The following is a 17,853-nucleotide window of genomic DNA, read 5'->3' as shown; positions in this document are numbered from 1 at the left end:
AACCCTCACCCCCTGCATTGGTAGCATGGACTCCCAACCACTGGACCAGCACGGAAGTCCCCAGTGTTTAAATATTAACATAGCCTGATTATAATCTTCATTTTCTTAAAAACTGTTACTGTTTACATGTATTATTTATGATCATGATTATTATTTTCAGGTAGTTTTGAGTTGCAAAATGGTTATAGGATATAATCCCATTTTTTCAGAAAGATACCTAAAAAAAAAAAAGTCTGGAATACTATCAGCAGAACTCTAAAATGTTCATTGTTGCATGTTTTCAGATTGCTGTAATGGATCTAGGTTGCTTTTGTAAACAAAATGGTAGCTTGATGTTTTTGCAACTGTTACAGTCTATCTAAGCATCTGTTTTTATATTTTGTATTTGTATGTGATTCCTCTCTCCCTTCTTAGGAAAGTAAAACTGTGGAAGAGATTGATGAAGCATTGAAGATAGCAGGCCAAAATTTTGAACAACTAAGTATTGCTGTAAAAGTAAGCTTTCTGTATGATCCTAAATGTATGCTGTATCCTAAATTAAGACATGTTCCCTTTTGATGTATATCACTGAAGGTAGTAGAGCTTAGCATGATAGATAGAGCTTACATATGATAATCCAGTGAGAGAAACATAAAAAAGAATGGAAAACTCATGCCCTCCTAGAAGTAGCTTCATACCATTTGTGTTGGCAGCCTGCTGAAATTGAAGCTCTGTTTGCTGTGAGCTGAATTTTTTGTCTTGGAAGCATTGCAGATCACTATTCTGATACTGCTCATTATTTGGCTGTATACTGTTATACAGAGTTTTAGGTTCTTTCTTGGCCCATCAACCCAAGAGAGAGACTTCCCTCATTTATTGACAAAGAACAAGCTCCTTGCACCTACCAACAGCAAATTCACCAAGGCATTCAAAAGATTGTAGCTAACATAGAATTTAAGAGTTCAACATATGTATTTGCAGAATACATTTACTACATCTCATATCCCCCTAATTTTTAGCCAATTTTGGCATCAAATCTAAGTCCAAAATCTCATCTAAGTATCTCCTAAATCAGGTATGGGTGAGATTCAGGGTATGACTCGTGCTGGGGCAAAATTCCTCTCCAGCTGTGAATGTGTGAAACTAGTAAATTATCTACTTCTAAAATATTAATGCATTTGTTGAGCAGGCATAGGATAGACATTACCGTTTCAAAAAGGAAAGATTAAAAGAAAAAAAAGGTCACAGATCTCAAGCGATGAGTCTTTGTTTAAAATACAAGGAAATTTGTGGAATAGCTAACATTTTAATTAAAATATGTGTGTGCGCATATATATATATATATATATATATATATATATATATATATATATATATAGGGTTTTTTTGTCCTTAGTGTGTGGCATGCAGGATCTTAGTCCCCTGACCAGGGATCGAACCCATGCCCCCATGCATTGGGAGTGCAGAATCTTAACCACTGGACCACCAGTGAAGCCCCTAATGTTATATTTTAAGTTTTTATAAATTTAAGGAATCCTGCCAGAGAGAAACTTAGCTATCCAAAATGATCCATTTCCTGTACTGAGTAAAAGTGATGAGAAGTTCAGAAAACTTAGTGGGTTTTCTAGTCCTTTTTGCTAATTTTATCAGTACAAAGTACTAACAAAGATGTGATCTTGCTGACAAGAACAAAGATTTAAAGTTTAACCATGTGATTTTTCCCATTTTTATCATCTGATCTCTTCTGTTGTTATTTTGAAGAGTCCAAAAAGTACCTTTTACTTTTCAAAATTATGTTGAATAGCACAATTCCCACAAAATAAAAATACCAAATTAGGTCTTTGTATTATCTTTTTCCCAGATGCTTGAACACATGCACAGTCAAACAAAAGAGGAGACGGTCTGTCTTAAAGAGGTTCTAGAGAAGCAGTTTGATCAGCTTTACACTTCTCTTGATTCCAGGTAATAAATTAAAAATACAGACTCAGTGCAACTGAAGCTTTTAATATCAACTTGTCATTTTATTTCTCTGCATAGATTGAAAAAAATTAGTAGATTTTAAACAAGTTTAGAAGGTAATGGGTGGTTCCCTTACAGGCTGACGTTTACAGCTTCGAAATGAAGAAAATTTGTTTATTTAGGCTATTTGCCTTCTGTTCCCAAAGCTGTTAAATAATTTCTTTCTTAAAGCAGTTAGCACAGAGAAATGCTGTCTATTTCTGAATCCTATTGTAGAATTCAGCATACTTGGGAAAATGCAAACATACATTTTCATGTACATAATGCCATCATTTTTTTATGTGTTTATTTGCATCAAGAGCAAATAATAATGATTTTTTGAAACACATACCATACTGTTACATATCCATCCTTTTTAAAAATGTTGATATATATGATCTCAAGTAATCTTTAATCACATTTTGCATTTTAAGAGACAGACTCATAGAAGTTGTGATAAATTGGTATTTAGAAATGGTGCTTGTCTATTTGACTCTTGTTTCTTTTTTTAATTTCTAATTGGAATGCCCAGAACACAGGTTCATCACTCTGAATGAATCAGTTGATACTCTTTATTGCTTGATATTTATGGTATCTCACATTTGGTTTTTATAGTATCTAAGTGATAGGTCAGTTCAGTTCAGTTGCTAAGTCATATCCAACTCTTTGTGACCCCGTGGACTGCAGCACACCAGCCTTCCCTTGTCCATCACCAGCTCTTGGAGTTTGCTGAAGCTCATGTCCATCGAGTCAGTGATACCATCCAGCCATTTCATCCTCTGTTGTCCTGTTCTCCTCCTGCCTTCAATCTTTCCCAGCATCAGGGTCTTTTCCAATGAGTCAGTTCTTCGCATCAGGTGGCCAAAGTGGAGTTTAAAGGTGATAAGTCATGTGCATGCATTTTAAATGTTTTTAATAGTGGTAAATGTACATCATAAAGTTTACCTTTGTAACTGTTTGAGTGTACAGTTTAGTGGTGGGGGGAGGGATGAATCAGAACATACAGTGTGATGATACAGATGATACATATGAATACATATGAATACATACAGATGATACAGATGAATACATACATACAGATGATACAGATGAATCATCTCAAACAGTGTATGAGATGAACATACACTATTATATATAAAATAAATAAGAAACTACTGTATAGTACAGAGAAATGTATTCAGTATTCTGTGATAACCTATATGAGAAAAGAATCTAAAAAAAAGATTATATGTATAACTGAATCACTTTGCTGTATACCTGAAACTAATATTAATATTAGTTTAGTATTATTAACTAATATTAATATAACATTGAAAATCAAATATAGTCCAATAAAATTGAAATTTAAAAATGTATAGTTTAGTGGCATACAATAATTTTATGTTTAACTTTTTAAGGACTACCAAATTGTGTTCTGTGGTGGCCGCACACGTTACTTTTCCACCAGCAGTGCTCAAAGGTTCCAGTTTCTCCACATCCTCACCAACATTTTATTTTTTTTTTGAAAAGAATAACCATTTTGAGGATGTGAAGTGGAATCTCATTTTGGATTTGATTTACATTTCCATGATAGCTAGTATTATGGAGCACATCTTTTCATGTGCTTATTAGTTGACCATTTATGTATTTTCTCTGGAGAAATAGTATTCCAGTCCTTTGCCCATTTTTGTAGTGTTTATTTTGTTATTGATGGGGTAGGAGTTCTTTATACATTATGGATATCAGTCCTTTATGAGATGTATTGTTTTCATATATTTTCTCTTCCTGTGGCTTGCCTTTTGTTTGTGGTTTAAAATTTTTTTATTGAAATACAGTATTAGTTTGAATTTGAATTACATTTGAATTACAGTATTAGTTTCAGGTATACAGCAGAGTGATTCAGTTATACATATTCTTTTTCATTATAGGTTATTACAAGATATTGCATATAATTCCCTGTGCTGTACAGTATGTCCTTGTTTTTTATCTACTTTGTATATACTAGTGTGTATATGTTAATCCAAAATGCTTAATTTGTCTCTTCTACCCTTAAATGTCTGTGGGTCTGTTTCTGACTTGTAAGTAAGTTCATTTATATTCCACATAAAAGTGATGTATGACACTTGTCTTTCTTTGTCTGACTTTAGTAAGTATAATATTCTCTAGGTCCATCCATGTTGCTGCAAATGGCATTGATTCATACTTTTTTATGGCTGAGTCATATTCCATCATGTACATATATCACATCTTTTTTATCCATTTAAGTTATTTCCTTGTCTTGGCTAATGTAAATATTGCTACTTTGAGTACTTTGAACATTGAAGTGCATGTATTGAGTTTTAGAGTTTTCATCTTTTCTGGATATGTGCCCGGAAATTGGATTGCTGGATCATATGGTTACTGTTTTTAGTTTTTTATAGAACCTTCATACTGTTCTGCATAGTGAATGCACCAAGTTTCCATTCCCACTGACAGTATAGGAGGGCTCCCTTTTCTCCACACACTGTCTAGCATTTATTTGTAGACTTTTTGATGATGACCATTCTTATTTGTGGGAAGTGGGATACGTCATTGTAGTTTTGATTTCCATTTTTCTTTTTTTTTTGAGAATTCAGGACATTTATTTTTTGCACAGGGTTTTATCTACTGTAAACACACACATACATAAAACAAATCCACAAAGCAATGGTGTGTTATAGGTAGAGAGAGACACACTTAAGCATATTTAACATGCCTACAGACAACTTTTTTTTTCCTTTTTTTTTTTTTTTAGGCAACAAAATATTTTTTCAGTCCTTGACACCTTCTCACACTCACCTAGCACCACAGATGCAAGGACTTACAGTAAACGTGTTTTTTCTAATAATTTGTGATGTTGGATATCTTTTCATGTGCCTGTTGACCATCTGAGTAATGGTCTTCTTTGGAGAAATGTCAGTTTAGGTCTTTTGCCCATTTTTAAATTTTTTGAGCTGTATAAGCTGTTTGTATGCTTTAGAAATTAAGCCTTTGTTGGTCACATAGTTTGCAAATATTTTCTTCAAGTCCGTAGGTTGTTGTTATTGTTGAACTAAATTATTTAGCTGTGCCAGGTCTTAGTTGTGGCATGTGGGATCTAGTTCCCCAACCAGAGATTGAACTCAGGTCTCCTGCATTTGGAGTCTTAGCCTTGGACCACCAGGCAAATCCCTCCTTTTCACTCTCTTGATAGCATTCTTTGATCCAAACATGTTTTTAATTTGTGAAGTCCAATTTATCTGTTTTCTCTTTTGTTTCTATTTTTCTAGAATTTTCTAAAATTCTATCTATTTTTCTCTGTGTTTTGGTGTCATATCCAAGAAATTGTTGCCAAATCTTCAATCATGAAACTTTCTCCAACTGTGTTTTCTTCTAAGAGTTTTACAGTTTTAGCTTTTACATATAGATCTTTGAGGCATTTTAAGCCAATTTTTTTATATAGTGTAAAGGAAGGGTCCAGCTTCATTCTTTACCATACGGACATCCAGTTTTCCCAGCACCATTTGTTGGAAAGATGGGTCTTTTCTCCATTGAATGGTCTTGAGACTCCTGTCAAAACTCAGTGACCATGTTTGTGAAGATTTATTTCTGGGCTCTCTATTCTCTTCCATTGGTCCATCTGTCTGTTCTTGTGGCAGTAGGACAGTGTTTTAATTACTGTGGCTTTGTAGCAAATTTTGAAATCAGGATGTGTAAGCTCTACAACTTTGTTCTTTCTCAAGATTGTTTTGGAAGTTTGGGGTCCCTTGAGATCTCCTGTGACTTTTAGGATGGGTTTTTCTATTCTGCATGAAGCATCATTGGAATTTTGATATGGATGGCTTTAAATTGTAAATTGCTTTGGGTATTGACATCTTAACAAATATTAAGTCTTCCAGTTCATGATTATAAGAGATCTTTCCATTTATTTTGGCTTCATTAATTTCAGCAATGTTATGTAGTATACAGCAAATGTACAAGTCTATTGCAGCCTCAGTTACGTTTATTCCTGAGTCCAGTCTTATTTTTATTCTTTCGTAAAATGAATTGTTCTGTCAATTTTCTTTTCGGACTGTTCACTGTCAGTATGTAGAAATGTATCTGATTTTTTGTGTGTTCATTTTGTATCCTGTATCTTTGCTGAATTTATTTATTAGCCCTACTACTATTCTTGTGACATCTTTACCTATAAGACTTCCCTGGTGGCTTAGACAGCAAAGTGTCTGCCTACAATGCGGAAGACCCGGGTTCAGTCTCTGGGTCGGGAAGATCTCCTGGAGAAGGAAATGGCAACCCACTCTAGTATTCTTGCCTGGAAAATCTAATGGACAGAGGAGCCTGGTAGGCTGTAGTCCATGGGGTCGCAAAGAGTTGGACACAACTGAGTGACTTCACTTTCTTCTCTTTCTTTCTTACCTATAAGATGATGTCATCTGCAAAAAGACATCACTTTCTTACTTTTTGTCAATTTGGGTGGCTTTTATGTCTTTTTTTGACTAATTATTCTGGCTAGAACTTACAATAGTATATTAAATAGCAGTGGTAAATTCTCACACCCTTTTCTTACTACCGTCCTTAGAAGAAAAGCTGTCAGTCTTTCATCATCTAGTGTAATGTTAGCTGTGGGTTTTTCTTATGTAAGTTTTATAAGTTGGTGTAGTTTTCCTCAATTCCTTGTTGGAGTATTTTTATCCTGAAAGGGGGTTGAAACTGTCATATCCTTTTTCTCTATTATTTGAGAGGATCTTGTGGGGGGTTTTCTTCTTTCTGTTAATATGCTATATAACATTAATTGGTACTCATACTTCATTTCAGGAATAAGTCCCACTTGGCATGATGTATTATTCTTTCACTGTTCTGCTGATTGAATTTGCTAGTATTTTGTTGAGGATTTTGACTTAATGCTCATAAGAGACACTGATCAATAGTTTTCTGGTAGTGTTTTCTTATGGCTTTGGTATGAAGGTGATGCTGGTCTCAGAATAAGTTGGAAAGTGTTTCCTGTGGCTCTTCAATATTTTGGAGGGGAATTGATTTTATTTATTTATTTTTTCTTTGAATTTTTGGTATAATTTACCAGTGAAGTTCTCTGGTCTGGGCTTTTCTGTGGGGGAAGCTTTTGATTACTAATTCAGTCTTGTTACTTTTTATTGATCTGCTCAGATTTTCTATTTCTTCATGATTCAGTGTTGGTAGGTGGTGTGTTTGTAGGAATTTGTCCACTTCATCTAGGGTATCCAATTTCTTGGCATAGTTATTCATAGCATTGCCTTCAAATTTTTTTAGTTTCTGTAAAATTGATTATCCTATGCCTATGAACAAAACTAGTGGAGGTGATGGAATTCCACTTGAGCTATTTCAAATCCTAAAAGATGATGCTGTGAAAGTGCTGCACTCAGTATGTCAGCAAATTTGGAAAACTCAGCAGTGTCCACAGGACTGGAAAAGGTCAGTTTTCATTCCAGTCCCAAAGAAAGGCAACGCCAAACAATGCTGAAACTACTGCACAATTGCACTCATCTCACATTCTAGCAAAGTAAAGCTCAAAATTCTCCAAGCCAGGCTTCAGCAATACGTGAACCATGAACTTCCAGATGTTCAAGCTGGTTTTAGAAAGGGCAGAGGAACCAGAGATCAAATTGCCAACATCCGCTGGATCATCAAAAGAGCAAGAGAGTTCCAGAAAAACATCTATTTCTGTTTCATTGACTATGCCAAAGCCTTTGACTGTGTGGATCACCACAAACTGTGGAAAATAGTTCAAGAGATGGGAATACCAGACCACCTGACTGGCCTCCTGAGAAATCTGTATGCAGGTAAGGAAGCAACAGTTAGAACTGGACATGGAACAACAGACTGGTTCCAAATAGGAAAAGGAGTACGTCAAGGCTGTATATTGTCACCCTGCTTATTTAACTTATATGCAGAGTACATCATGAGAAACGCTGGGCTGGAGGAAGCACAAGCTGGAATCCAGATTGCTGGGAGAAATATTAATAACCTCAGATATGCAGATGACACCATCCTTATGGCAGAAAGCAAAGAAGAACTAAAAAGCCTCTTGATGAAAGTGAAAGAGGAGAGTGAAAAAGTTGGCTTACAGCTCAGCATTCAGAAAACTAAGATCATGACATCCGGTCCCATCACATCAGGGCAAATAGATGGGGAAACAGTGGAAACAGTGGCTGACTTTATTTTTCTGGGCTCCAAAATCACTGTAGATGGTGATTGCAGCCATGAAATTAAAAGATGCTTACTCCTTGCAAGGAAAGTTATGACCAACCTAGACAGCATATTCAGAAGCAGAGACATTACTTTGCCAACAAAGGTCCGTCTAGTCAAGGTTAAGGTTTTTCAAGTAGTCATGTATGGATGTGAGAGTTGGACTATAAAGAAAGCTGAGTGCAGAAGAATTGATGCTTTTGAACTGTGGTGTTGGAGTAAACTCTTGAGAGTCCCTTGGACTGCAAGGAGATCCAACCAGTCCATCCTAAAGGAGATCAGTCCTGGGTGTTCATTGGAAGGACTGATGTTGAAGCTGAAACTCCAGTATTTTGGCCACCTGATGAAAAGAGCAGACTCATTTTAAAAGACCCTGATGCTGGGAAAGATTGAGGGCAGGAGAGGGGGACGACAGAGGATGAGTTGGTTGGATGGCATCACCGACACAATGGACATGGTTTTGGGTGGACTCCGGGAATTGGTGATGGACAGGGAGACCTGGCATGCTGTGGTTCATGGGGTCACAAAGTGTCAGACATGACTGAGCAACTGAACTGAGCTGAATGCCTACTTTATTTTTTATTTTAGTAAATTTATTCTTTTCTTGTTTTTCTAGGCAGTGTATCTAAAATTGGTGAATTTTAATCTCAAAGAACCATCTTTTGGTTTCATTGATTTTTCTCTATTTTTGCCTAGCTATTTACTTATTTCTGCTCTAATCCTATTATTTCTTCCTTCTGGCAGCTTTGGGTTTAGTTTGTTATTTTCTAGTTCCTGAGGTGTAAACATAAAGATTGAAGGCAGAAGAAGAAGAGGGTGGCAAAGGGTGAGATGTTAGATAGCATCACTGACCCAATAAAATGAATTTGAGCAAACTCTGGGAGATAGTGAAGGACAGGGAAGCCTGGTGTGTTGCAGTGCATGGGATCGTAAAGAGTCGGACATGACATAGCGACTGAACAACAGCAAAGGTGTAAAATTAGGTCGTTGGTTTGTGATGCCTTTTTTTTTTTTTTTTTGCAATGCCTTTTTTCATGTACTTACAGCTATATATTTATTTTTCTCTCAGATCCAATTTAATTGCATCCCATAAGTTCTGATATTTTGATTTTTCATTTTCATTTGTCTCAAAATACTCTCCTTGTGTTACTTTGCTTTGATCCATTTGTGTTTAGGAGTATGTTCTTTAATTTCCACATATTTGTGGAATTTCCAGTTTCCTTCTGTTACTGAGTTCTAGTTTTCATTCCTTTGTGTTCAGAAAGGATACTTTTACATTGTCTTTTAAAAGTATTAAAACTTGTTGTTTTTGACCTAACATGTGGCCTAACCTGGGGTATGCTACCTGTATGCTTGAGGAATCTTTCTGCAACCTTCTTGGGTGGTCTTGGTTCCTCTTGCTGCCTGAGTGCCAAATTAAGTGAAAGGGTTCTTCAGGCAGCCCCCCTTCCCTTCCGCCCCTCCATCTCCTCACTCCCCCTGCATCCCCGCCACAAAGTAGGACATTGCAAATAAGGCAATGGCACCACACTCCAGTACTCTTGCCTGGAAACTCCTATGGCCGGAGGAGTCTGGTAGGCTGCAGTCCATGGTGTCTCGAAGAGTCGGACATGACTGAGCGACTTCACTTTCACTTTTCACTTTCATGCACTGGGGAAGGAAATGGCAACCCACTCCAGTGTTCTTGCCTGGAGAATCCCAGGGACGGGAGAGCCTGGCGGGCTGCCGTCTATGGGGTCTCACAGAGTCAGACACGACTGCAGCGACTTAGCAGCAGCAGCAGCAGCATACTCCCTTTGGAGGGAAGGAATCAGGAAGTATGCTGCTGCCTCCAGACCAGGACTGCACCACACGGAGGGAGGGTCTGGGAAAGGACAAGAAATGAAATGTCCTGCTGATAAAGAATGTGGATTTTTTTCCACTGCACATTTGTGTTGTTGCTGTATACCTTTGTCCGTTCTCCAGTTCTAGAAGGTTATTGTAACCAATTCTTAGCTGTCATTTGACATCACCATTGAAGAACAAGGACTTCAAGTCTCCTAGTCTGCCATTTTGCTAACATCACTTCGTGGGCATGAATTTTGGGGAGAGTCATCTGAAACTTATCAAAATGACCATTTATCTCCTAAATAAATGATTTTCATAAATTTATGTGTAATTACTAAAAATTTTTTGGAATACTTCTTCACCTGCAGAGCATGTGTGTATGTTAGTCATTCACTTGTGTCCGACTCTTTCTGACCCCATGGACTGTAACCCGCCAGGCTTCTCTGCCCTTGGAATTCTCCAGGCAAGAATACTGGAGTGGGTTGCCATTCCCTTCTCCAGGGGATCTTCCCAACCCAGGCATTGAACCCGGGTCTCCTGCATTGCAGGCAGATTCTTTACCGTCTGAGCTATCAGGGAAGTCCTTGCAGAGCCTGTGGCACATTCTTATTACTCTTCAGTGTGGCAAACTCCACTTTTTTGAGGCCAGATTTGATTTGAGGAAATCATTTTATTCATTTACAAGATGAATAAAATGAGCAATAATTTTTGGTACAAAATATCTTAATTTCCATGATAAAGTAATTCCACTATAGGCGGAATTTTTGAGTAATGAAGGAATAACTCTTCAGTTTCATAACTGATAGCTTTGAAGATTATAGTTAATTGATATCTGAGTTTTGGTTTGGTGAAGTCTATTTTAAAGTCTTATTTCAAATTCATGTAATATGTATCTGCCTATGAAATTTTAAAATGTGCAGATAGATCCTCGTGAGAAATGAATACGGATATGTCTTTGTAATGGCACAAGTGACTGCAAGATAGCCAGGATTCACTTACTTTTAAAAGTGGTAGATTGGTCTAGGGTTTGTCTTACCTCTGCAGTTCTGTGACACCTGTATCTGGAACATAACTATATTCTTCTACAAAAGTTACTTTTTCTCTGGTTACGTATACATAGCTTTCAACTATAATAGATTTTAGTTCAGTTGAATGTCTCATTAACCATATTAAAATTTAAGTTCATGAAACTGAAATTACCTTTTCAGTACTTTTGAGTTATGATAAATTTGCTTTCATAAAATTGTATATGAAATATTGAAAAATAACCTAATTTAAATGAAGGAAGAAGAGCCTGTGTGAAGAATTAGCAAGAAATACAGACAATTATTTATCAAAAATAATAGTGACTAAAAGCTACATTGAAGCAAAAAAAAGTGATTTGGATGCAGCTATGAAGATAGCAAGAGAATTAAAATCTGCACCTTCTCTAAGGATATATTGTGACCTAAATCAGGTAATTTTAATAGTTCATAATGTGAATTATTCCTGTGGTAGCTTACTTTACCTGCTTTGGAATATGATATCTAAGACTTAACTGCAAGAATTTGCTTTTCAGATTATCCTAACTTTATTGGCATGAATTTAGAATTCTTAGGCATTTAAATTCTAAGATAAACATTAATAACTTTGTTTGACCTTTTATTATTATTTACCACTTAGGGAAATGGTACAGTAAAGTCTTTATGACACACATCTGAGAACAAGTAGGATGATATTAAGTTGAAAGTTGTTTCTAGGACACTTGAATAAAAAACAACAAATAAGAGTAGCAAAATAAATAGGACTCTATTTTTATAGACAGGTATGACTATCAACTCTTAAAAATTTATCAAAATGCTGTTTAGGTTTTTCTCCCAACCCCCGACTCTGTGAGTCAGGATACAAGGTGCTTCAACCCTGTCCTGTCATCTAATCATGTGCCTGGAGTTGGGCAGAAATAGAAACATGTTTCTTGTGCCTCAAGTTGGGCAGGAATAGAAACATGTTTCTTGCTAGATTGTTTGCTGGGAAAGGGTTACCATCAGTCCTCTTTGCTAATTTCTGTCTTGTTCCCTTGAGGTATAGATCCTACTCTATTGTCTTGGAATCTTCAGGACCTCATTCCCCATAGATAATCAGATGTTTGGACTGAACTGAGGTGTAAAATAGAAGCTCTTGGTTTACCTGCTTCCAAAGTCTTGAACTTTTAAAGTTTTTGCACTGTCTTACTTGACCAGGCCTCCATCTAGCTGTAGTGACAGGAACAGTAGTAGTCTATTCCTGTGTATTACACATGAAACATTAGGAGGTGAAAAAAAGTAAAATTTGGTCTTCACCCTAGTTAGCCACGTTAGGAAGATGGGGCAGAAAAAGAGAGAGAAAAACGTTTAAGGACAGCAGTGCAGGCGCACGAGTGTCATCAGAATTTCCCCTGATCGTGTAGCTGTATCCCATGTATTAATTAGTTGTTATCTTTTGTTGTTATATCTTAATACACATCTCCAAAAGTTTTTTAATTTCTTTGGGGAAATTTGCATCCCTCTCTTTGCTTGCCTAAGATCAGACCCTGAGCACATTAATGAAATACCTAAAGAGTATAGTTTTCCCTCTGAAATCTTACTCTGTTTCAACAGTATTTGTAACAAAACAAAACACACATATGAGCAATACTTCTCTTTTGATTCTAGATCATCCGGACTTTGAAGTTAACATTTGAGAGTGACTTGTCACAAGTCAGCTCTCTAAAACTAAGGAACTCTCCCAAGTAAGTAATTGTAATTCATATAAAAGAAATCTATAATTCAAAAGAGTCTGATAATTAAGTATAAATATGTATTGCTGCTGCTGCTAAGTCGCTTCAGTCGTGTCTGACTCTGTGTGACCCCACAGAGGGCAGCCCACTAGGCTCCCCCGTCCCTGGGATTCTCCAGGCAAGAACACTGGAGTGGGTTGCCATTTCCCTCTCCATAAATATGTATTAGAACCTATATTTATTAAAATAACAAGCAATTATAAATTGAAAATTTGGGTCAAAAATATTTCCCAGATTAGCAACCAAATTAAGTGTGATTTATGAATTAAAAAGTTGTTTAAATGCTCTTTTAGAGTTTTTCAGTTCAGTTCAGTCGCTCAGTTGTGTCCGACTCTTTGCAACCCCATGAATCACAGCACACAAGGCCTCCCTGTCCATCACCAACTCTTGGAGTTCACTCAAACTCATGTCCATCGAGTCGGTGATGCCATCCAGCCATCTCATCCTCTGTCGTCCCCTTCTCCTCCTGCCCCCAATCCCTCCCAGCATCAAGGTCTTTTCCAATGAGTCAACTCTTTTCATGAGGTGGCCAAAGTATTGGAGTTTCAGCTTCAGCATCAGTCCTTCCAATGAACACCCAGGACTGATCTCCTTTAGGATGGACTGGTTGGATCTCCTTGCAGTCCAAGGGACTCTCAAGAGTTTACTCCAACACCACAGTTCAAAAGCATCAAATCTTCGGTGCTCAGCTTTCTTCACAGTCCAACTTTCATATCCATACATGACCACTGGAAAAACCATAGCCTTGACTAGATGGACCTTTGTTGGCAAAGTAATGTCTCTGCTTTTGAATATGCTATCTAGGTTGGCCATAACTTTCCTTGCAAAGAGTAAGCGTCTTTTAATTTCATGGCTGCAGTCACCATCTGCAGTGCTTTTGGAGCCCCAAAAGATAAAGTCAGCCACTGTTTCCACTGTTTCCCCATCTACTTCAGAGTTTTTAATGTTAGCTAAGTTTTATTAGAGAAAGTAATAAACTTACATTAGAACACTTTTTATGCTAAGTATTTAATTTTAGGTTGAATATGGATTGCAGTGAGATCATCTGTATGTTCAACAGAATGGGAAAGATTGAATTTGAGGATTCAACAAGGTAAGTATTTATAAGAATGGCAACATGCCATTAGTGTCTGATATGGCCTAAGGGACAGAAATATTAGATCAAACAAAAAAATTGATCTTTAGTATAATGTTGATTCAAAAGCTGAAAAGTAATGTAAGGGCAAAATGTTTTCTGTAAATTAATGCTACATAAAATATTTAAGAATTAAAAGACCTAGAAAGGATTAGTATCCAATGATGTATGTGTCATCTTTGAGATTCATTTACTCAGCCAGCGTTGAACACTGATGTGCTAGCCTCTAAGTGTTGAAAAGTGAAATTGTTTACTCAGTCATGTCTGACTCTCTACAACCCTATGGACTGTAGCCCTGTCAGGCTCCTCTGTCCATGGAATTTCCCAGGCAAGAATACTGGAGTAGGTAGCCATTCCTTTCTCCAGGGGATCTTCTGGACCCAGGAACTGAACCTGCATCTCCTGCATCTTCTCCATTGGCAGGCAGATTCTTTACCACTGAGACATAACACCCTAAGTATTAAGATTTATGCAGAGAAGTTACAGTAAATAAAGAATGACATATGTAAACAGTAAAGCGCATAATTGCTTTGATAGTAAAATGTGCAGTCTAATGGAGATGCAAAAGAAGGGAATGATCAGTTCTTTGCAGGGTACCAGGGGACTTGGAAAGAGCAGATTTTTATTTTCCCCCATTCATGAAAAATGAGTACCAGTTGAAAGGGAGAACAGTAGGGAGGCAGCATCTTAGCAGAAAAAAATTTATGGGCAGTGAGATAGTATACTGTGTTCAGGAACCTGCCTGTAGAATTTTGTTTGACAGAGGATACAAAGAGGCTGAATCCTAAAAACTTTGTATGCTCTGGTGGTGTTTGAACTTTATTTCCTAGACCTGTGCTACCCAGTATGGTAGCTGCTAACCATGTGTGGTTATTTAAATTTAAACATAAATTAAAACTAAATAAAATGAAGATTTTAGTTCTTTGGTTGCACTAGACACATTTCAGGTGCTCAGTAGCTATATTTGGTTAGTGACTATCATATCAAATATCATGCGGCATATTTTCATTATCGCAGAAGATTATGTTGGATAGCACAGGTGTAAGTAATAGCCATTAAAATATTTTCAGAATGAATGTAAAAGTACTTAGGTTACATTTGTAAAAGGTAACTCTAGTGACCATAGAGAATTTTTTGGAAGAATATGAGGCTAGAGGCTGAAGGATGGCTTAGGTTATTATATGACCTAGCATATAATATTATATATTTTATATATATATATATATATATTATATGGCCTAGCAAATGATGAGAAACCAAATGTAGGTAGTAGCACTGGAAAGGAATAGGTAATGACAAATGCTAAATAAGGAAAAGTGGTGAAACTTAGTAATCGTTTCAGTGTGAGGAATGAGGAAAAGGGAAGCATTCCAATGATTTATAGGTGTATCTTTGGTGACTGAGGTGATGAATTGTGGTGTTACTTACCAAGATTGGAAATATACAAAGAAAAGTTGGGAGGGGAAGATAGTGGGATATGCTGAGTTCCTGTTTTTTACTAGGTATCTGGGGAGAAACCTGTGGAGGGAAGTTACAGGATTTGATTCTTGGTTTAGGAGTAGTCAGAATATAAATGGTTTAGAAACCCCCAAAAGAAAATAAGTTTATTCATTTGAAGGTGGTATGGCTCCTCAGGAAATCATCCCTCAAGAAGCATCACATTCATTACTTTGGGGAACTAATGAGGGCCTGGCCCACAGCATTACAAGCTCAGAAACAGACATGAGCAGATCTACTCTAAACCAGGTAAACTCATGTAAACCAAGTTCACAAAACTGACACATGATCTGAATGCCAGTTTATTAACTTAAGGGGCAGATAGTATTATCACAGGAACTATTAATAGAATACTTATGTTGGCATTCTTTTCTAATATCCAAACAGACACAGAAAGCCAAATCATCAGAAGCTTCGTGGTGTTTTTGGAATAAAGGGAATAAGATATATCAAATAGCTGTGAAGAGTGTTGGTACTAGTCAGCCTGCTGTGTTCCTTGACCCCACAGGGAAGACCTTGCCAGAGGCCTCAAGTACCAGGCCTTTGGCTCGAGTCATCTTGCCCACACATGGAGCCCTGGCCCCTGTATACCTCTGTGACTTGACTTTCTGCATTTTCATGGATGATCATCCTTTCCAGTCAGTACATTCTTCTAGATGTTTTCATAACTTGAATATGGTTACTGTCAAATATTTTTGATACCAAAAGGTATTTTCTTTAAGCGTCTATACTGATCTTGCCATGGTTTTAAGTTTTACTCAGAAGTCTTTTAAATTTCTCCCTAGATTTTAGGGAATATCACTGTAGCCTGCCTCTACTGATGACAGGTGGTAATTAAAGAATGGGTTTGCATAGTGAAAACAGATATTGAAGTGGGTCAAGGACTGCGCCCTAGAAAAATACTAAATTTCAAGACAGGGAAAGAGTAACTTGCAAACCATAGGAAACGAAGAGGGAGCAGGAGAGACTGATACTCTAGAAGTCAAAGGAGGAGAGGTTTGTGAGGCAGGAGTTGATTGACAATGTTAAATGTAAGGTCAGATAAGATACAAATAAATGTTTTAGATTACAAAGTTGTGTACGTATATGTATACTTAGGAGGTGTTCGGACCTTTAGTCAACATGTATTTAGAGACAGATAAAATAGGTCTGCTGAATTCAGTTGGCTTTGTAGGTTCTTATTTCTGATTTCATTTGGCTTCTTATATGGTGATCTGTGAAGAAACTAAAACTTTCATGGGTTAACTAGAATAAAGGCTTCTGAGACTCAATCTCATTTCTTTGATAGAATTTCTATACTTATAGATTTGATAGCTTTTATCTGTGTGGATTTCTGAAGATAGAAAAATATGGAGTGAAGTGAATAATCAGCTGCAGGTTAGTGGCTGTTGAATAATCATACCCAAAGGATTCAGACTAATCATTGTTTTAACCCTCTATGTAGGTTTCTAGAAATTGTCTCAGGATTGTACCTCTCAGTGCTTCCTACACTTTATTTTTAAGCTAGTGAATTGAGAGAAATAATCTTAGCATAATTTAAAATCAAACACCAAAGCCAAATAGAAGTTTGAACAATTAAAATTGAAAACCATATCCACTGTTCTTTTAGGATCAGATAGTTGTGACTTGACTGTGGCAAGTTCTTTCTTCAACTTCTCATTGATTTTCTGTTGTTGACCTTTTAAAGCTTGTGGACTTCTTGGGAATGGGCAGGAGTTTCTTTTGGGATAATGGGAATGTTGTAAAATGAAGTTATAATGATGGTTACACAACTCTAAATTTAGTAGAAATTATCAGATTTTATAGTATGTAAATTATTTCAGTGTTGCTGTTTTTAAAAATACTCATGGGACACCTGTACAACTTGAACTCTTTATATGTATGTGTTGCAGTACTGTCATGTGGTTTTAAAGTAGATCTAAAAAATTATGATTTAATGTAGCCTCTGTATTTTTAAACAGATGTGATCCTCAAGAAAGTGAAATGGAAAAGAATGGTCAAAAGAAATACAGTTGTAAAAAGGAATTTTCTTATGGTGGTACATACCTATCACTAGAAAAGAAAAAGGCTGACATTTCTGTCCTAACTAATGAAGCCCCACTGACTTCTTCACAATGGGAAAACAATGACATGCATTTGGCAGCTGACTTCCAGCCACAGAAAGAGGTTATTGCAGCAACACTCCCTAAAACCATTGCTGCTCTACCTCAGGTGGGATCTAGCCCTGATGTGATCATTGAAGAAATTATTGAAGAAGAAGAAAACCTGGAAAGTGAGTAAAAATACAAAAACAGGAAAACAGTAAATCATGTCTGGAATTGGAAACAAAATTAATACCTGTTTGTCCCTGACCTTAACAAACATATGTCTATTATCTTACATCTCATTATGAGTAAAGCTGTTGATCCCATGCCACTCCTTTCAC

The 17,853-nt window shown here is 36.7% G+C and overlaps 1 protein-coding gene across 1 annotated transcript in view; it reads left to right on the top strand.

Annotated features, from left to right (window-relative positions):
• RNF17 (ring finger protein 17) overlaps positions 1 to 17,853 on the top strand; it is a 110,867-nt gene that overhangs the window by 15,287 nt on the left and 77,727 nt on the right. The window contains exons 5-10 of the mRNA XM_027557653.1: positions 415 to 495; positions 1,841 to 1,941; positions 11,287 to 11,458; positions 12,672 to 12,748; positions 13,815 to 13,889; positions 17,390 to 17,700. Of these exons, the coding sequence (XP_027413454.1) occupies positions 415 to 495; positions 1,841 to 1,941; positions 11,287 to 11,458; positions 12,672 to 12,748; positions 13,815 to 13,889; positions 17,390 to 17,700 (817 nt within the window). The remainder of the gene's footprint in view (positions 1 to 414; positions 496 to 1,840; positions 1,942 to 11,286; positions 11,459 to 12,671; positions 12,749 to 13,814; positions 13,890 to 17,389; positions 17,701 to 17,853) is intronic.

Source organism: Bos indicus x Bos taurus, chromosome 12, assembly GCF_003369695.1.
Source record: "Bos indicus x Bos taurus breed Angus x Brahman F1 hybrid chromosome 12, Bos_hybrid_MaternalHap_v2.0, whole genome shotgun sequence".
Classification (NCBI taxonomy): Eukaryota; Metazoa; Chordata; class Mammalia; order Artiodactyla; family Bovidae; genus Bos; species Bos indicus x Bos taurus.
This window is presented reverse-complemented; position numbering and strand designations above follow the sequence as displayed.